This window comes from Ambystoma mexicanum, chromosome 3p, assembly GCF_040938575.1.
Source record: "Ambystoma mexicanum isolate Mex_15411 chromosome 3p, UKY_AmexF1_1, whole genome shotgun sequence".
Taxonomy (NCBI): Eukaryota; Metazoa; Chordata; class Amphibia; order Caudata; family Ambystomatidae; genus Ambystoma; species Ambystoma mexicanum.
In genome coordinates this window covers 5,605,994-5,626,416 of record NC_090925.1, presented here as the reverse complement: position 1 = coordinate 5,626,416, position 20,423 = coordinate 5,605,994, and the positions used below count along the sequence as shown (strand labels likewise).

Here is a 20,423-nt window from a genome sequence, read left to right as displayed (position 1 = left end):
CTTTGTCTCCAGGAATGCCTGAATGTAACTAGTCCTGATTGGCTGGCTGTCCTGACAGGACAGCCACCCTGCTGTGTGATTGACAGCCTAGGGCTGTGAATGAATGCGAGGAACCTGCTTAAAAGGCGAGGGTTTTGGGACTAGAGGCAGAGTCGAGCACTGGGAGAAAAACCCGATGAAGAAACCGTGAACAAAGCTTGCTGCATCCCCCTGGACCTTTGAATTGCCTGGTGAAGTCCTGCTGCTGTGCTGAACTCCTTTTTCACCTCGACAGAGAAGCTCCGGACAGAACGACTTGTCCGCTTGGGTTAGTGGGACCAACTAACCCTGAGACTAACTCCAATGGACCACCAACCCCAACTTGCTGTGCCTCTCCGTTGCTTTGGAAGCCCAATACCAGCGGTTGAGTGTCTGTAGTCGAGTGCAACTTCTGCCGCAGAACTAATCTGGCTAGAAGCTCCAGGATACTCCTACTGACCCTCTAGAAGCAGGACCTCCAGATCCAGAGCCCCCTCACCAGAGTGCATGATCGAGGGAGCAAAGAGAATCCAACCGGTGTCCAAGATCTTCAACGGTGCTATTTGCTAAGCACTGAAACTGCAAAGTGCTGCTGAACCGAAAAAAGCCTGTAGCTGCCGACGGCTTTCCAAGCACCGCCGCAGGAGCCTTCTAGATGTCTTCCCTCTTGTCCCCACGACTGAGGCTCAGGAACAAGGGTCTGCACTGCTGCAGCAAGACAGAATCCAGCTGGACCACTCTTCTTGAAACCGGAGGTACTGTTTAGGCTTCGGATACTTACCTTATTGCCTTTTAGCCCTGCTCTTCTCACTTGGGAATTGCAGTGGCTACCTTTTTAGAGTTGATTTCAACTCTCTTCTCACAGGCCTAACAGCTTGTGACCCTACAAGTGACTTTTCTAAAGACTCTCTAACTTTGTGCAAGACTTTGATGTAAGAAGTGTGTCAGGTCCATAGACTGTGTGCCCATTGACTTTGGCTGTCCTGGCTCCCTGCAGACTCTTCTAGTCCATAGATATGATATGATATGATATTTTATTTGTATCGCGCTCGTACACAAGTGTTTCAGAGCGCGACTAGGCAAGGGAGGGGAACAGGGGAGAACACAACACAACAATGATCTTACTAGGCCCAGTGACACTGAGAACGCGCAAGTGCATGGGAAAGGGAAAAGGTGCATGGAAAGGGGAGAGTGGAAAGTGCGGAGCAGAGGAGAGCAGATAAATAAATAATAAATCAAAATAAATAGAAAATGGAGGCAATAAACAGTGGTAGTGCCGCCAGCAAGTGGCAAGTGCTATGTTTATGGCAGCAGACTGGGGAAGTCTGATAAGAAATGTGACTTTGATACCGTTTGCCCCTCGTGGGTGGTAACTTGTGAACTGTTACTGCTGGGAAAGGCTGGTCTAGATTTCGTTGGAAGATTTAAGTGTCCTCACATGTCCTGAGAACCTGTTTAACCCTTTTCCTTCATTAAACCTCAGAATCTGCAAAGTTTGCTAGTGTGATGTATAAATGCCATTACTGACCTTGTGAATACCTAGCGCATAAATGTTGTGTAGTCTCACACAGTGTGACTGCACCAGTTCTTACTCAACAGGCACTGCATGGTAAGGACAGGAAGGGGCTTGCATGTGTGTGGCACACAAACACCCCCCTGCCCCCTCCTGCAGGTCTGGGGTAACCGGACAGGGCAACGGGCTGCTGCTCCCTCCCAGGCGCCAGGACTCCAGGAGTGGCTGGGAAGGCAGACACCTCCCCAGGGCCTCCGGCAGGTGTCTCTCCTCCCCTCTCGCCCTTGCCCTACCCCTGGGAGGCTGGGGTGCGCCTCCCCTCCCCCTCTTCCCTCCTCCTCCCCTTTAAGCAAGGTGAGGAAGGCTTTCATCATCCAGCCTGGCTGCGTGCGTGGGCGAGGTGGAGGTCCGCGAACAGGTGGGGGAACGGCGGGCACCGCAGTGCCACCGAGAGCGAACTTCCCAAGAGTTCGGAAACGCACTTCCCGGGGATCCCCACACTGCTGGCATGGGAGCCCCTTAAGTTCCACTATTGAGTCCAGAGTGGGTGTCTCCAGGCCCTCACCCAGGCCCAGAGGGTCCAAGCGGCCCGACTGCAGAACGTGGAGGGAGTGTGGCCCAGCCTAGGGTCCTCCGTCCAGCTCCTAGAAGCCCCCCACATTATGCGGACCGGGGGTGGGCCTCCTCGTCACAGTAAGAACAAGAAAACGCCTTTCACCCGGAAGAACAGTCCGCACAGCATTTCACCCAAGGAAAGAACGCTCGCTGTTGCTGGAGCAGGATTATAAATGCCAACCTTGGACCCCCCATCGGGTCTCAATTAATGGCCCTTGGCTGAGGAGAAGCAGGGAATGTTGCTGGACCCCGAAAAGGCTCTACAGGGGGGGGCCCGGAGAAGACCCTAGCATGGTGACCAGTCAGAGAAGGACTGAGCAGGGCAGCTTGGGCACTGGCCGTCTGGGGAGGTTGAGCAACTGAACACAGCCTCCAGGGCCGGTGCCACGTCGAGTGAGGCAGCGGGCGCAGCGCCTCGCCCGGGACACCTAGCGCCTCGCAGGCTAGCGCCTCGGAAGCCCAGGCCTGCCGCAGCGCATGGATATTGGCGAGCTGGATTCCAGGGGGCATGGAGAATAACCCACGGCACCGGCTGGGCTACGCCTTCCGCCTCCTGCTCTTTCACGTCGCCCTGCAAGCCGCGGGCACAGATGGCAAAGAAGGTAACAGGGGTGCTCTGCCCTGGGAGGTGGGTGGCAAAGGGACAGGGCACACGCTTGTAAAAATAAAACTGCAAGATGATACAATTGTGGGGGTTCCCAGAAAGAAACTTTAAACCTGGATGGTCATGAGAATTGCCAACACCCCCCCCCCCCCGCCGCCGACCATTGGGAAATCCAATGGAGGGCCTCCACCCCCAGCCCCCCAGGACTGAGAGCCTCTACCACTGCTCCCAGGAAGCACACGGGACATGTGACCAGAGCAGTGTGCACAGGGGTTCCCCGTGGCCCCCAGGGGGCTCTGGTGTCTCTGCTGAGCGCCCCGGCCTGTGCTGCACAGGGGTTCCCCAGTGCCCCCCAGGGGCCTCTGGTGTCTCTGCAGAGCCCCCCGGCCTGTGCCGCACAGGGGTTCCCCAGTGCCCCCCAGGGGCCTCTGTTGCCTCTGCTGAGCGCCCCAGCCTGTGCTCTCTTGGGGCCCAGACTTCTGAGGGTCCTTCCTGCTGAAATGGCCTCTCTGGCAGGCGGTCTTTGCTTTTCTCGGGTGTAAGAATCCATGGAGAGGGGCTTCTGAAGTGCTTTGTGTTATGGGCTCCTCCGGGAGAGCGCTGCTTTTCTGGGGTATATGGAGGGGGCGGGGGGGGCTCCTAGTGGAAGCTCCTCAGTGGCAGGGGGTCTTCTATGTGGCGGCACTACACAGGGGGCCTTGATAGCGGAAAAGACCCCCTGGCAGGTGGTCTCTGCTCTCTTGTGGTTCTTTGTTGGTAGGGCAGTTAGTAGATGTGGACCGAGCTCTTGGAAGCAATGGGGTGCGCTTTACAGGTCATGGGTGGGGTACGGGGGACACGCTTAGAGAAACAGAGATACAATGCTATGGTATGGTTTATTTAGAAAGCGCCTATACACAGGCAAGTGTTTCAAAGCGCTCAAGGAGGGTGGGAACAAGGGTAAAAAACAACAGACGCTCAGGGCCCGTGAAATTCTGAGACGATAATAGTCCGCAAGGGCAGAGTAAGTGCGTAACATACATTTAAGAATTTGGGGGACAGCATGTCCCTCTGGCAGCTGGTACCTGCTGTCTGGAGGGAGGTGGCGAGGGGGGTCCCATGTGTCTTGAGACTCAGTCCTTCCTGGTGGTGGCATGTCCAACTGGCAGCTTGTACCGGCTGTCGGGGGGGGGGAGGGTGGGGGGGTTCCCATGTGCCCTTAGACTCAGTCCTTCCTGGTGGTGGCATGTCCCCTCTGACAGCTGGTACCTGCTGTCTGGGGAAGGGGGGGGGGGGGGTTCCCATGTGCCTTGAGACTCAGTCCTTCCTGGTGGTGGCATGTCCCTCTGGCAGCTGGTACCTGCTGTCTGGAGGAAGGGGGCGGGGGGGGTCCCATGTGTCTTGAGACTCAGTCCTTCCTGGTGGTGGCATGTCCCCTCTGGCAGCTGGTACCTGCTGTCTGGAGGGAGAGGGCGGTGGGGGGGGGGTTTCCCATGTGCCTTGAGACTCAGTCCTTCCTGGTGGTGGCATGTCCCTCTGGCATGTGGTACCTGCTGTCTGGAGGGAGGGGGTGGGGGGGTTCCCATGTGCCTTGTGACTCAGTCCTTCCTGGTGGTTGCATGTCCCCTCTGACAGCTGGTACCTGCTGTCTGGGAGGGGGGGGGTCCCCTGTGCCTTGAGACTCAGTCCTTCCTGGTGGTGGCATGTCCCCTCTGGCAGCTGGTACCTGCTGTCTGGAGGGAAGGGCGGGGGGGGTTCCCATGTGCCTTGAGACTCAGTCCTTCCTGGTGGTGGCATGTCCCTCTAGCAGGTGGTACCTGCTGTCTGGAGGGAGGGGGCGGGGGCGGGGTTCCCATGTGCCTTGAGACTCAGTCCTTCCTGGTGGTGGCATGTCCCTCTGGCAGGTGGTACCTGCTGTCTGGAGGGAGGGGGTGGGGGGGTTCCCATGTGCCTTGAGACTCAGTCCTTCCTGGTGGTGGCATGTCCCTCTGGCAGGTGGTACCTGCTGTCTGGAGGGAGGGGGCGGGGGGGGGGGGTTCCCATGTGCCTTGAGACTCAGTCTTTCCTGGTGGTGGCATGTCCCTCTGGCAGGTGGTACCTGCTGTCTGGAGGGAGGGGGGGGATTTTCCCATGTGCCTTGAGACTCAGTCCTTCCTGGTGGTGGCATGTCCCTCTGGCAGCTGGTACCTGCTGTCTGGAGGGAGGGGGCGGGGGGTTGGGGGGTGTTCCCATGTGCCTTGAGACTCAGTCCTTCCTGGTGGTGGCATGTCCCTCTGGCAGGTGGTACCTGCTGTCTGGAGGGAGGGGGGGGGGGTTCCATGTGCCTTGAGACTCAGTCCTTCCTGGTGGTGGCATGTCCCTCTGGCAGCTGGTACCTGCTGTCTGGAGGGAGGGGGCAGGGGGGTTCCCATGTACCTTGAGACTCAGACCTTCCTGGTGGTGGCATGTCCCTCTGGCAGGTGGTAACTGCTGTCTGGAGGGAGAGGGCGGTCTTCCCATGTGCCTTGAGACTCAGTCCTTCCTGGTGATGGCATGTCCCTCTGGCAGGTGGTAACTGCTCTCTGGAGGGAGGGGGCGGGGGGGTTCCCATGTGCCTTGAGACTCAGTCCTTCCTGGCGGTTGCATGTCCCCTCTGACAGCTGGTACCTGCTGTCTGGGGGGGGGGGGTTCCCCTGTGCCTTGAGACTCAGTCCTTCCTGGTGGTGGCATGTCCCTCTGGCAGCTGGTACCTGCTGTCTGGGGGGGGGTTCCCCTGTGCCTTGAGACTCAGTCCTTCCTGGTGGTGGCATGTCCCTCTAGCAGGTGGTACCTGCTGTCTGGAGGGAGGGGGCGGGGTTCCCATGTGGCTTGAGACTCAGTCCTTCCTGGTGGTTGCATGTCCCCCCTGGCAGCTGGTACCTGCTGTCTGGGGGGGGGGGGGGGGTTCCCATGTGCCTTGAGACTCAGTCCTTCCTGGTGGTGGCATGTCCCTCTGGCAGCTGGTACCTGCTGTCTGGGAGGGGGCAGGGGGGCTGTGCTCCCTTGTGGCTTGAGACTCAGTCCTTCCTGGTGGTGGTATGTCCCTCTGGCAGCTGGCACCTGCTGTCGGGGGTTTGTACTCCCACGTGGCTTGAGAATGGAGGGCATGGTCTCTGCTGTCTTGGGGGGCCGGGTTCTCTGCTCTTCTGGGATATCAGAACTTGGGGACCCCCCATAGAATGTCCCTGCTGGCAGGTTGTCCTTGCTCTTCTGCTGGCGCGTCCTTCGTCGTGTTCTCCGGACAGGCTGGGACTGGCCTATAGGACAATAGGCCCAGGGCCGAACCAAAAACGCAATATGCTTGCGTGGGCCAGTTTGTTGGGTCAGAGTGGGACACTTTTTGGGCCAATGTGGGGCAGTTTCCTGACTTACTTCACTCTGCGGCTAGTAGTTTTGGCCAGTGTTGCTGAATAAATATTCTTTAAACTGCACAATTTGCATCCCATTTTATCAAAAACCTCCCCCTTGGGAACTATGCAAAGAGCGTCACCACAGCCTGAGATTTCCTCGCACCCTGGGCAGGTGTGGACTGGCCTGTAGGGAACTCTGGAGTTTTCCCCGTAGGCCTCTGCACCCTGGGCAGGTGTGGACTGGCCTGGAGTTTTCCCCGTAGGCCTCTGCACCCTCGGCAGGTGTGGACTGGCCTGTAGGGAACTCTGGAGTTTTCCCCGTAGGCCTCTGCACCCTTGGCAGGTGTGGACTGGCCTGTAGGTAACTGGAGTTTTCCCTGTAGGCCTCTGCACCCTGGGCAGGTGTGGACTGGCCTGTAGGGAACTCTGGAGATTTCCCCGTAGGCCTCTGCACCCTTGGCAGGTGTGGACTGGCCTGTAGGTAAATCTGGAGTTTTCCCTGTAGGCCTCTGCACCCTCGGCAGGTGTGGGCTGCTGCACCCTCGGCAGGTGTGGACTGGCCTGTAGGTAACTCTGGAGTTTTCCCTGTAGGCCTCTGCACCCTGGGCAGGTGTGGACTGGCCTGTAGGGAACTCTGGAGTTTTCCCCGTAGGCCTCTGCACCCTGGGCAGGTGTGGACTGGCCTGTAGGGAACTCTGGAGATTTCCCCGTAGGCCTCTGCACCCTTGGCAGGTGTGGACTGGCCTGTAGGGAACTCTGGAGATTTCCCCGTAGGCCTCTGCACCCTTGGCAGGTGTGGACTGGCCTGTAGGTAAATCTGGAGTTTTCCCTGTAGGCCTCTGCACCCTCGGCAGGTGTGGGCTGCTGCACCCTCGGCAGGTGTGGACTGGCCTGTAGGTAACTCTGGAGTTTTCCCTGTAGGCCTCTGCACCCTGGGCAGGTGTGGACTGGCCTGTAGGGAACTCTGGAGTTTTCCCCTTAGGCCTCTGCACCCTGGGCATGTGTGGACTGGCCTGTAGGTAAATCTGGAGTTTTCCCTGTAGGCCTCTGCACCCTCGGCAGGTGTGGACTGGCCTGTAGGTAACTCTGGAGTTTTCCCTGTAGGCCTCTGCACCCTGGGCAGGTGTGGACTGGCCTGTAGGTAAATCTGGAGTTTTCCCTGTAGGCCTCTGCACCCTCGGCAGGTGTGGACTGCTGCACCCTGGGCAGGTGTGGACTGGCCTGAAGGTAACTCTGGAGTTTTCCCTGTAGGCCTCTGCACCCTGGGCAGGTGTGGACTGGCCTGTAGGTAAATCTGGAGTTTTCCCTGTAGGCCTCTGCACCCTCGGCAGGTGTGGGCTGCTGCACCCTGGGCAGGTGTGGACTGGCCTGAAGGTAACTCTGGAGTTTTCCCTGTAGGCCTCTGCACCCTGGGCAGGTGTGGACTGGCCTGTAGGTAAATCTGGAGTTTTCCCTGTAGGCCTCTGCACCCTCGGCAGGTGTGGGCTGCTGCACCCTGGGCAGGTGTGGACTGGCATGTAGGTAACTCTGGAGTTTTCCCTGTAGGCCTCTGCACCCTGGGCAGGTGTGGACTGGCCTGTAGGTAAATCTGGAGTTTTCCCTGTAGGCCTCTGCACCCTCGGCAGGTGTGGGCTGCTGCACCCTGGGCAGGTGTGGACTGGCCTGAAGGTAACTCTGGAGTTTTCCCGTAGGCCTCTGCACCCCGGGCCTCTTTTGTGTGGTATTTTCACATTTTCCAATAGGAAAGGGGTTGGACTTGCTGAAAATGTGTAATATGGGGGCACTTTGGGCATTATTTCCAGGGCCTTTTGTGGTTCCCTGTGCACCCCTGTCTGTGGCCACCTGCTGCCCGAGACAATGTCGTGCCCCAGTCCGACCCTGCCTGCGGGATATGTTGGGGAGGGGGGACTGGGGGGGTGGGTAGGGCGCCGGGCGTCTGTGCTGAGTTAGCTATCGGGGTGTGTGTCTGTGTATACACACAGGGGGACCCCCCCCTCATCTCTCCGCCCACTTCCGTCACTTAGAGCCTGGACCCACTCCCCGCTCGCAAGAGGTGGTCGGTCTGGAGCCTAAATGGGGGAGGGGGTTCTACTGGGAAGAGGCCATTGGAGGAGCGATGAGGGGGGGGGGGGGCTGAGGAAGTCACACATATCCATTTCATCGGGGGCGGGGGCGTGCGCTCCCCGTTGCCATGGATCTTATTAATCGCCCGTTTTAGGTGGTCCTCCCCCGCCGGCTCAGCCCGGTGCATTGTGGGAGAGCCAGCCCCAGCCCCCGCCCCACCTCCCCAGGTATGCCTGACTCACCCCTCTCTGCTCATCCCTTTACGAGGCAGAGGTTCTTCCCACACTGCTGGAAAGAAGGGGGGCGGCGTCCACACGGGCCCCCACTTCCTGCTCTCTGCTTTCGTGTGCGTGCGTGCGTGTGCGTGTGCGTGTTTTTCGTGCTTTACCGGCCCAGGGTAGTTCCTGTGCTCGGGGCCCCTCGGGCCCCGTGTCCCTCCCTCCTCAGTGCCCCCACGTGCCGCGGTGCATTCTGGAGATGCTAGTCCAGCAGACCTGGTTTAAACACTTGACTAACTGCCTTTTAACGTTTGTCTTCCGACTACTTGACAGCAACCCCTTGCTTCTTGCTGCTGTGTACTTTATTTATCCTGGTCATTTTGTACTAATGTAACTGTAACCATTGCCTTATCTGCACCTTGCTGTTAAAGATACCCCCGGTTGCCTTCGGGTCTGGAGCACTATACAAATAAACTACAAATGCATTCTGGGATGTTATAAACCCAGCACTACAAGTCCCAGAATGCAGAGTCACCACCAGGTCAGCATTGTCATCTCCATGAATGCAATGGTGGAAATGGAAAAAATGTGGTGGGGATCCCACAACATAAGGACCGGGGTTTGGGGGAGGCGGTGACGGAGGGGGCGGGGCTCGTAGTGGACATCCAGCAATGCTGGAATACTTTAAAAAAGAAAAAAAAAACGCCCTAGACGGCAGCATTACCTTTTACAGCGGTTTTGGCACTGGTGTGTAACACACAATGCTCGCTACATGTACAACTGATTCCTTTCACTTGTACATGTAGCGAGCATTGTGCGTTACACACCAGTGCCAAAGCCGTGGTAAAATGCAATGCTGCTCTTGCAGGCGTTTTATTTATTTATTTAATTTAAGTATTCCAGCGCGGTTCATGGGCTTGGGTGGCTTACTCTGGCCGGATCCCGGGATCCAGCTCCAGATCTGGTGCCGGGTCTCGGATCCGCCGAGAGCCGGCCCAATGACCAGCACTGCATGAATGGAATCAGACAGGAGTGTGTCCAGCCCTTCTGTTTCTCACAGGTTGCCTGCCCCTCCCAGACTTCAGCCGTATCTCCTTAATGTTGTGTGTGGCCCCACGGCCCTTGCAGGCACACGCACACGCATGCATACAAAGAGGACACGGGACGCGATGTTGCTCGCTACGCATCCCGGCGGCAACAGCCACACGGACGCAGTTTATTCCTGCTGCGCATGCGCGGGTCACAACGAGACCCGCGCATGCGCGCTACCACAAACTGGGACGTCACATCCCATTTTAACTTTAACCAAAACAGTGTAAACCTTCGGGGTGTGCATACCCCTGCACAACTTGTGACCGTATGCGCGGTCGCATTATCAACTTTAAGTCTCACCTCACATTCTCAGCTCAGTCACCTGAGTCCAGGGCGTAGTCCTTGAGATGCCTCGGTAGCCTCCGCTCACGGCAGACCAGGTACCTTGGCGAGGTAGTGGGTGGTGTGGGACACCCAGGTTCAGAGTCTGTGGGGGCCCTGGCTTGCTCACCCCCCTGATCTCCGGGTGGCTCCTCCCGACCCACGGATTCCTCCGGAGCCCCGTTCTCAGCGGGCATCTCGAGTCTTTTGAAGAAAGATCGGTTGCGCGTGACTGTTCCTCGGTCACAGGCCGCCGTCACCATCGTGCCTTTCACATGCGTTACCTTCCACGGGCGCGGCTCAAATGGTAGAGACAGCTTCCCTTCGGGGTGCCGGTTCCTGACCAGCACCGCGTCCCCTACTCGCACCTCCTTTTCCTGCAGACCCCTCCGTTCACTTTCTTTCTCGTTGCACCTGGCCCGTTCTTCCTGGACTCCCTCGTCATTGATCATTCCTGGCAGACGGCCCTCCTCTTCCGGTAACATTCCCCTCGGGCATCGTCCGAACAGTGCTTCGGCGGGAGCCACTCCCGTGGACTGGTGGGACGTTGTGCGATATTCCCGTAGAAATTCCACTAGTTTTCTCTCCAGGTCTTCACCGCCACTGGCGGAAATCCTTAGAACCTTGTTGAGGGTCCGCATCATTCTTTCAGCCTCACCGTTGGCTCGCGGCCAGAGTGGGGACACTCTGTGATGCTGGATCCCCCTTTCTCGAGGTAGATTGCGAACTGGCTGCCTGTGAATGGCGGCCCGTTGTCTGAGCACAGTAGGTCCGGGAATCCGTGTGTGGCGAACATTTTGTCCAACGCCTTCGTCGTGAACTCCGTCGCCGTCGACTCCACCACTTCCACCTCGGGGTATCTGGACCATTGGTCGACGCTACCAGAAAGTACATGCCACGACCAGTCGAACCGAAGTCCACGTGAACGGTCCCCCATGGCTTGTTACTGCGCTCCATCGATCTTATCGGTGGGGCTCTGTCTCCTGGGGTCGCCGCCTGGCAAGCTAAACATCTCCTCACGAAGCTCTCCACTCTCCCCTCCAAATCCGGGAACCAGACTTTGGGTCTTAGCCGTGCCTTCGTTTTGACGACCCCCTGATGACCGATATGGGCCAGTTCGAGCACCCTTGTCCTCAGTGCCCGTGGGATGACGATTTGTCGCCCTCTGAGTATCAGCCCATCGTCTGAGACGGAGAGTTCATCTCTCACTTTCCAGAGTGCCTGGAGGTCTCTCTGGGCCTCCACTAGTCGGCGCGAGTTATTGCGCAGCACCTCCCTCCAATCACCGCTCCTCACTGCGGTTTTGATAATGCTAAAAACCTCGTCGTTGGAGCATTCCGTCGCTATTGAAATTCTCGAGAGTGCCATTGGAAGGGACCCTTCCACCACTTGACACAGCAGCCCATGGCATTCGCTCGCACCAATGTCAGTGACTGTGCTTTCCCTGTTGGGGTGGTGCGACAAATAGTCGGCCGGGTTGTTTGTTCCTGGTCTATAGATTAGTCGCACACCATACTCCATCAGGGCCAACATCAACCTTTCGATCCTGGGGGGCGGCTTGGATGACACGCCTGCAAGTATGGGCAGTAGCGGCTTGTGGTCGGTCACCACCACGACGGGTTTGCCCAGGATGTATAAACGGAAATGGCGACAGCCCCACAGGATGGCCAACGCCTCCCGTTCGATCTGCGAGTATTTCATTTCCGTGTTTGAAAGGGCCTTACTTGCGTAGGCACTGGGACACATGTCCCCGCGTTCATCGGGTTGCAGCAGCACAGCACCAACTCCCACCGGACTCGCATCGACCACCACCTCCGACTCCATCTTGGGGTTGAAATATGCCATGGTGTCCCCATCGGACAGGGTGTTCTTCAGGGCCTGAAATGCTTCTTGTTCACTGGCACCCCATTTCCACACTGCGTCGTTTCTTGTTAGCACACTGAGCGGTTCTGCCAGCGACGCCAGCCCTTTGATGAAACGCCCGCAGTATGTTACCATCCCCAGGAAACTCCTTACTTCCGTGGGGGACTGTGGGGCGGCGGCTTCCTTAATGTCCTTGACTTTGGCCAGGTCAGGTGACACACCGGCCGCGTGGAAGATGAAACCGAAGAAACCAATGCGGTCTTTGAAGAATTCGCACTTTTGCCGATGTAGGGTGAGCCCTAAATCCTTCAGCCTCTGGAGCGTGCTCTCAAGTCTCTTCATGAGCTCTCTTTCCGAATCCGCGAATACTAAGATGTCGTCGCTCATGTTCAATACACCTTTTAGGCCTGCCAACGCCCCCCTGATGGTGTTCTGAAATACTTCGGCAGCCGACGAAACTCCGAAGCTCAGGCGTTTAAATTGGTATAGACCGTCATGTGTCGTGAAGGTCGTTATGAATCTGGAGTCCGGGTGCAGCTCAAGCTGGTGGTAGCCCACCCGTAGGTCTGGTTTTGAAAATACTCTTGCACCTTGTAGCTCTCCGATGATGTTGTCTAGAGTTGGAGTAATGTGCCTCTCCCTCTTTATTGCGGCGTTTGGAAGACGCATGTCTACGCAAATTCTCACTGCGCCGGGCTGTTTCGGCTTGGGTGCCACCACAATCGGTGACACCCAGGGTATTGGCCCCTCCACTCTCTCAATAATATCCATGCTGACGAGTGATCGGAGCTCCTCCTCCACCTTCTCCCTGAGGTGGAATGGTATCCTTCAGTGCTTAAGGGCTGTGGGTCTGATGGACTCATCAATATGTAGGCGCACCAGGGGTGCTTTCAGCTTCCCTATTCCCTCGAAAATGCCTGAGAACTTGTCCAGCAGTGTTTCGATGTCAATCTGGTAGACTTAATATGCAAAATGAACCAAATTGAGGGCCTCCGATGCAGCACAGCTGAGTAGCGAGTGAGGGCTAACGTCTGTGACAAAAAACCTTGCCTTGATGGTGTTCTCACCTCTCGATACCGGTGACACGAACACTCCCTTGAGTGGCAACGGGGTGTCCCCTCCAAAAGTGAAAATCTTCGCCATGGATTTGTCCAGTGCCGGGGGGCCTGGGAGTCTTTGATAGTGTTCCTCCGCCAGCATGCACACAGATGCTCCGGTGTCGATGAGGATCTGTGTCGGCACGCCCAGTATGTTCACCACACACTTGGGTTGTCTCTTCCGTTTGCTTCCTGAGGCAATGTTTGAAATGAAAAATACTTCGTCTTCGTCCTCCTCCTCTTCTTCCTCTTCCTCTGCAAGCTGCAACCTCTGTATCTCTTGTTCGAGAGCTGTGATGCTGCGCTGCCTTCTGAAACCGCTGCCCCGTGCTCTCGCTGGGCCTCTCTGTGTAGGCACAGGAGCGGGGGCGCGGCACATGCGGGCATAGTGTCCCTGTCCATTGCACCGTCCACAGGATCTTGTTTTGGCAGGACATTCCTCTACATGTGGCAGGTCATACCCGCAGTCTTGGCAGAGTGACCCGGGCGCTGCAAGATGCCGGTTCTCAGTTGTCTTCGGGACCCACTTATCCTTCAGCTTGGTCTGTTTGTTCATGGCAAAAGCTTCTTCCCGCGTGCTTGGCCTAACTGCTGCGTCCATGCTCGCTCCTCTGGATTCTGCCAGCTCGTACGTCCGGCCGCTATCTAGTATCTGTTGTAGTGTCCACCCCGGCTCTCTCAGCACTTGTCGCCGCAATTTACCTGAGCTGCAGCCCTGGAGGACCTGGTTTCTTATCATCAACTCCTCGTTGTCCCAGCGACATGTGCTGGCCATCAGCCTCAGTCTGGCACAGAATTGATCGAGGGATTCTTCCTCCCTTTGCTTCTCCTTGCAGAATAAAAATCTTTCATAGTCGACATTCGACTGTGGAATGAAGTGGTTTTCTAGCGCAGTCTTGACAGTGGTGTATGTGACCACTTGCAAGTTGAGTGATTCATAGATGCGCATTACGTCCAGCCCAGCCGAATACAGAAGGGTCGCCCTTTTTGCATCATCGTTGGTGGTTCCGGTCGCTGTGAAGTACATCTCGAGTTTCTTCACCCATAGTAGCCACCTGGGGCCTAGTTTGGACAGGGGGCCTGACGTATCGAACTCCTGCATTGGTAACAGCGACCCCTGTTGCGTCCTCACCACTCTTGTCGCTGCTTCTGTTTCTCCGTCGCTATCGGCCATCTTCACAGGTCGCACAGGCACCTCTGGGTGTGTTAGAGGCCGCAAACCTGGCTGGTGTAGGGGCTACACGTTCCTCCGGTTGTTGTCTGTCGCCTCTTCCCCTTGTCTTGTCTTTCGTCTCTTTCACCCCTGTGTCTGTGTTTTCAGATTGTCCCCAGGTTGTTGGGGACAGTCAAAGGTTCCAAAAATTGACTGTTTCCTCCCTGGGTAGCAGCGCACGAGCACCTTTTCAGGCCGCTACTGCTCTGAGGAGAAAAGAACGTTCACGCTAGGTCCGCGTCGTGCCATCGCGTTGTGATACGGATTATACGCCCACGTGTGTTGGGCGAACGCTATTGCGGTGATCCCATCCTCGTCGCCAGTTGTTGTGTGTGGCCCCACGGCCCTTGCAGGCACACGCACACGCATGCATACAAAGAGGACACGGGATGTGATGATGCTCGCTACGCGTCCCGGCGGCAACTGCCGCACGGACGCAGTTTATACCTGCTGCGCATGCGCGGGTCACAACGAGGCCCGCGCATGCGCGCTACCACAAACTGGGACGTCACACTTAAGTTGCGGAAGCTTCTCAAGACCCTCCTTTTCTCCCCCCGCTAATGTCCCCCTCTACCCCTTTTTGACTGGCTGCCTGCTTCCGTCTGATTCCCACAGGGCACCAGGCCCTCCTCAACCATCTACCTGTGCACTTGCTCTCCCCTGACCCCCTCGACCCCTTCCAGGCTCCCTCCCACTACACCCCACTGAGCCCTTCCAGCCCCGTCCCTTGCACTGAGCTCATGGACCTTCTTTTGCTGCACTCTCTGCATTCCCCTGGCCTCCCCTTAGCCCCCCGTCCCCTCTTGTTACGGCATTTGCACAATCCGAATAACGCAAAACCTAGTCGGGCCGTTATAGTTTTTTCATCATCCCTGCTCACCACCCCTCCCCCCTTTGTCTTGTTGCGCCTTGAAACAGCTTTTTGCTGTATAGAAGCATTATAAATGCCCAATGCATAAAATAAACTGTGAGCCTGTAAGGTAAGAATTGGTGCAGTCACACTGCGTGCGACTACACAACACTTACCTGCTTGGTATTGGGTAACCCACACTTTGGTAGAGGCCTGTACTACACAAGTCGGTAGTGTGACTGAGCAGCCAGGCCCATCTCAAGAGGGGTAAATGGGAGCTGAAGAGCTGTCTAATTGAAATCCATGAATACAAGTAGCCAAGTTAACATATACACTCATGTTTTCAGTTCTAAATAGTTATTTATTTATTTAACATCAATTTTTAAATAAGCGGTCTTTAAAAAGGGCAAGATATGTAACAATCAAATATACTTTAAAATACTTTTCAGAGTCAGAACAAGTTAGTGGATAATCTTTGGATATGCTTCTTACACAATTCCTACATCCTGAGGTGCCTTCAATCACAAGGACAGTATTGGCATTTATATATCACACTAGTTATACTTTGCAGATTCTGAGGTTGCAGAAAGGAAAGGTTAAAGGAAGGAAGGTTCTCAGAATAAATTAGGACAACTAAATCTTCCATTGAAATGCAGCCAAGCCTTTCCCAGCAATAACCGTCTTAAACAAGTTACCACCTATGAGGGACAGAAATATTAAAGTCAGTGGACTAGAAGAGTCTGCAGGGAGCCAGGACAGCCAAAGTCAATTGGAACAGTCTATGGAGCTGAGGCACTTCTTAGATAATACAAAGTCTTGCACAAAGTTAGAGAGTTTTGTAGGGATTACTTGTAGGGTCACGAGCTGTTAAGCCTGTGAAAAGCAGAGTTGGAATCAACTCTAAGGTAAACCACTGCAAGTGTCAACTGAGAAAAGCAAAGCTCAAGACAATGAGTTAAGTACCCCAAGCCTAAGCAGTACCTCTGGTGTGAAGAAGAGTGGTCCAGCTGGATTCTGTCCTGTTGCAGCGGAGCAGGCCCTGGGTTCCAGAGCCTCAGTCGCGGTGACAAGGGGGTGGACGTCTGGAGGGCAGCAAGTTCTGTTCACAGTTTCTTCATCGGGTTTTTCTCCCAGTGGTCGACTCTGCCTTTAGTACCAAAAGCTTCGCCTTTTAAGCAGGTTTCTCCCATTCGTGCACAACCTAGGCTGTCAATCACACAGTAGGGCCAGACAGCCAGTCAGCCAATCAGGACTGGTTGCATTCAGGCATTACTAGAGACAAAGGACAGGGGAGTTTTGGGAACCTCCCCTGCCTTTCCAGACACACTGGAGCCAGAAGCGGGGTTCAGGGCTGAAGTCTGCAAAAGGCAAAATGAACAAAGAGCTCAGCTCGACCTCGACGCACAGAGTAAAAACCCAAGAAAGAGCCCACAAACAGGCAAAAAAATAAAACTGGGGCCATTTTGACAAAATGGTCACCCCTAGGTGCTGTACTGCAGCAGAGGATTCATCCTGTGGTAGAAAAGCAGAATGGTAGGAAAATTAAACCACTGCCACCAGCCATTTAAAGTAATGAAGGTAACATAAAACATGTTACATGAGTATGTAGGATAAGGGGCTACCAGGTAACCCCCAGCACTCCACCTAAGATGGTGTGTGCTGGACCTACAAAGAGAAAAGGTAAGTAAAGTCAATTTCACTTTATGGGAACTGTAGTTCACCCAAGGAAAGGTATTAAAACCTTATGAGAAATCTAAAGGTTTTCTCTGTGAGACTGCACTGAAGGTGCTGTGTGTCACCATACAAAAAGTAGATGCCTATGGAGTTGGTCAGACTCCAAAAACAGAGGAAACACATGAGAGTGTGAGAAAAAGGTCTCACTCTCTCCAGGGCTAAAATGTAAAAGTCCTAAAGTCCAGCAAAAGAGCTGGGGGTCTCTAAGGTTGAAGGGAATTGGCACACAAATGAGAATTCTCCCTAACACTTGTCTCCCCCCAAACTAAGGGACAGGGGGATTTAATCCACTCTTGGATGAATCTCCTAATCCAGTCGGTCATACTTTCTGGAGAGACCATCAGCATTTTGGTGATTACACCCTGACCTGTGTTCTATGGTAAAATCAAACCCCTGGAGGGTGAGTGACAATTTAGGATTTTCCCCCTTCATCTGCATTAACCATCTCAAGGGTTGGTGGTCTGTCTGAATAATGAAAGTAGATCCATACAAGTATGGCCTAAACCTCTTCAATGCCACACAATGGCAAAACATTCACGTTTAATAGTTGCCCACCTTGTCTCACGGTCCTCCAGTTTCCTACTGATGAAGCAAATAGGGTGTTCCCTACCTTTCTCATCCAGTTGGCCCAAAACTGCACTTATCCCTGTGTTAGAAGCATCTGTTTGTACAATAAAGGATTGGTTGTAGTCAGGAGCTCTCGAGACTGGAGCTTGACAAAGGGATTTCTTCAGTCCTTCAAAAGCCTTAGTGAACTCCTCATTCCACCGAACCTTCTTGGGGAATTTGGGTGAGGAGATCACATTCAAGGGAGAAGCTATGGTCCAATAGTTCTCTATGAAGATCCTGTAGTACCCACTGAGACCTAGGAAGGCTCTCACTTGGGTTTGAGTAGTAGAGGTGGCCCAATCGTGTACAGCTTGTACTTTGCTAGGCAATGGTCTTATTTCACCTCCCCCTGCCTCATGTCCCAGGTAGACCACTTTTCTCTGACCAATTTGACATTTACTTGCCTTTATGGTCAGGTGGGCCAGTTCCAGAGCCTGCAAAACATATCCTAGGTGGTGAAGATGCTCTTCCAAAGTAGGGCTGAAAACCGCAATGTTATTCAAGTATGCCATGCAGAAGTCCTACAGAACTTGATTCACCATCCTCTGAAATGTTGCAGGTGCATTTGCGAGCCCAAAAGGCATAACCTTAAACTAGTATAAGCCTCCTGGGGTGGCAAATGCAGTTTTCTCCTTGGCATGCTCTGTCAGAGCTATTTGCCAATAGCCTGAGGTTAGATGTACTGAGGCCCTTGGCTGAACCAAGTTTGTCCACCAGCTCATCGGTCCTGGGTAAAGGATGGGCATCAGTCTTAGTGACTGCATTTAGAGCTCCATAATCTAAATTCGTTGGTTACTGCTTTTGGTACTAGTACAACTGGACTAGCCCATGCACTGGTAGATGGCTCAATAACCCCAAGATCAAGCATCTTCTTGACCTCTTCCTTTATGTGGGATCGTATATGGTCTGACATTCTGTAACCCCTGCTTTCGACAGGTAAACAGTCACCAGTGAGAATATCATGCTGGCCCCAAGGAGTCAAGCCTGGTGTCAGTGAAAACAGGGAGGCAAACTGATTCAACAGAGCCTTGCACTCCTCCTGTTGTTGCAGAGTCAAATCTAAAGAGAGCTTTACTCCTTCAGTTGTCTCATCTGAGGGTTGTCCCCCTGAGGAGAACAGGAAGAGGCTCACTCTCCTCCTCCTCTTGACCAGAGGCTAGAAGCAAAGCTCCTAGGACTGGTCTGGTATCCTAAGCCTTTAGATGGTTAGCGTGATAGTCCCTAGGGGCCTCCTTGGGATTACCCAAGTTCACTAAACAATTGACCTCTCCATGTTTACCTACAATCTTGAAGGGTCCAATTTATTTGTCCTGTAAGGCCCGCTGCCTTTTAGGCGCCATAACCAATACAAGCTGGTCTGGGGTAAACTCCACCATGTTGACCTTCTGCTCATGCCAATGTTTGATCAGAGCCTGACCTGCTTTCGGGTTTTCTGAAGCTTCTGTCATCGCCATCCTCTTCCTGAGGCCTAGCACATAATCAGTGACTCACTGGCTGTAGAGAAGGAGCACTCTCCAACCCCTCCTTGATCAGGGCTAAAGGGCCTCTGACTGTATGACCATAAAGAAGTTCAAGGGGGATGAACCCAACCCCTGCTTGAGGGACTTCTCTATAAGCAAAGAGAAGGCATGGCAGTAGACTGTCCCACTTTCTGGTAAGGGGTTCCCCTGAAGCACCTATCATGCTCTTCATAGTTCTGTTAAACCTCTCCACCAATCCATTGGTCTGGGGATGGTAGGCTGTTGAGAACGTGTAGGTCACTCCACAGTTCTTGCACATGGCCTGCATGTAGTGGGACATAACGTTTGATCCCATGTCGGAGATGACTTTCTTAGGAAAACCTACCCTGGTAAAAATACCACGGTGGGCCTTGCCCACTGCCTGAGCGGTAACAGTTCTCATAGGTATGGCCACAGGATACCTGGTAGCATGAACTATAACAACCAATATAAATCGGTTGCCTGAGGAAGTTGGAGGGTCTAGGGGACCAAGAATGTCATTCCCCACCCTCTCTAAAGGGACTCCCACCACAGTGAGGGGCACTAAAGTTGCCACATTCTTGGATCCACTCTTGCCAGATGTCTGACACGTGTGGCAGCTACTACATAATTTATCTACTTCAGACCCCATCTTGGGCCAGTAGAAGTACAGAGATAGCTTCTCATTGGTCCTCTTGAAGCTCAAGTGGCCAGCCAGAGGTATCTCATGGGCTAACTGCAGGAACTGTTGTCTCACCTCCCGAGGCACTACTAGTCTCCTGTAGTCCTCTGGGGTAGACTCAGTAGGTTCACCGTAGACCAGACCATCCTCCCAATAGAGGCTGTGCTTCCCTGGCTCTTGGCCTTCCAGCTGGGAAGCTGTCTGCTGGCGCAGATCTTCTAGATCCTTGTCCTCTGCTGAAGTCTGCCCTAGAGGGTCCTCCTTCTGCACGTTAAGTTTGCAGTTCAGGATGGTCTAAAGGATCCAGATCCCCAGTGCAGGGAAGGTTTTCTACTAGCCCTGTGTGACCAGTAGCTTTTCCACAGGATTTAATTGGTCCTCCGACTCGACCTCAGCTGGGGAAGAGGTCCCTGGGGTGACCTGGGACAGTCCTCTCTGGGATGTCCTTGTCCTTTGAACAAGTTTAGCTTCCAGACCTTTCTTTCTCCCAGAGATCTTGGATTTCTCCTTTGTCTCTTTCCTTGTCTTGGAAATAGAAGGGTGGACTGGAGGTATTGGAAATCTCCTCAACCTCAAACTGAGAGTCTCTCAAGGTTGCCTATCTGGACAATCTTGTTTGCTTCTGTTTCCTTTTACTGGGAGGCCTGGGGGTGCTTAATACAACTCCAAGAGTGTTTAAGTCTCTCCCTGGCACTTCATTCTGTACACTGACATTTATTCTAAAAGTCACATTATTGCACTGGATGAAAGCTGGTAGAATAGGAACCATTTGGATAGGGGCGTCTGCAAGTTTAGTGGGAACTTTGGGTGCCTTAGCTACATCCTCAGGTTTGAAGTAATGTTCATCAACCACTGTAACGCTTGTCCCAGTGTCTCTAATGGGAGGGGTCTCTTGACCAGTTACAAGAACACTGTCTTTATAATACTCTTTGGGGTTATAAACATCCACATTCTGTAGTTCCCACAGACCAGGGACACTAAAGATGCACTGGTCTGAACTCCTATTGGGTCTTCAGCCAGTAGTTGAAAGTGTGCACTTGCAATTTGTGCTTTTACCCTCAGGGATGAAGGCTGAGGAGGCAGTGTGGACCCCTGAAGGTTTACC

At 54.3% G+C, this 20,423-nt stretch overlaps 1 protein-coding gene across 2 annotated transcripts in view; it reads left to right on the top strand.

Moving 5' to 3' along the window:
- The first annotated feature begins 1,884 nt into the window (after positions 1-1,884).
- Positions 1,885-20,423, top strand: part of EPHA1 (EPH receptor A1) — a 190,301-nt gene continuing 171,762 nt past the window's right edge. For both annotated transcript variants that reach the window (XM_069650305.1, XM_069650304.1), the window contains exon 1: positions 1,885-2,748. In XM_069650305.1, coding sequence (XP_069506406.1) covers positions 2,655-2,748 — 94 coding nt within the window. In that variant the 5' untranslated portion in view covers positions 1,885-2,654. The remainder of the gene's footprint in view (positions 2,749-20,423) is intronic.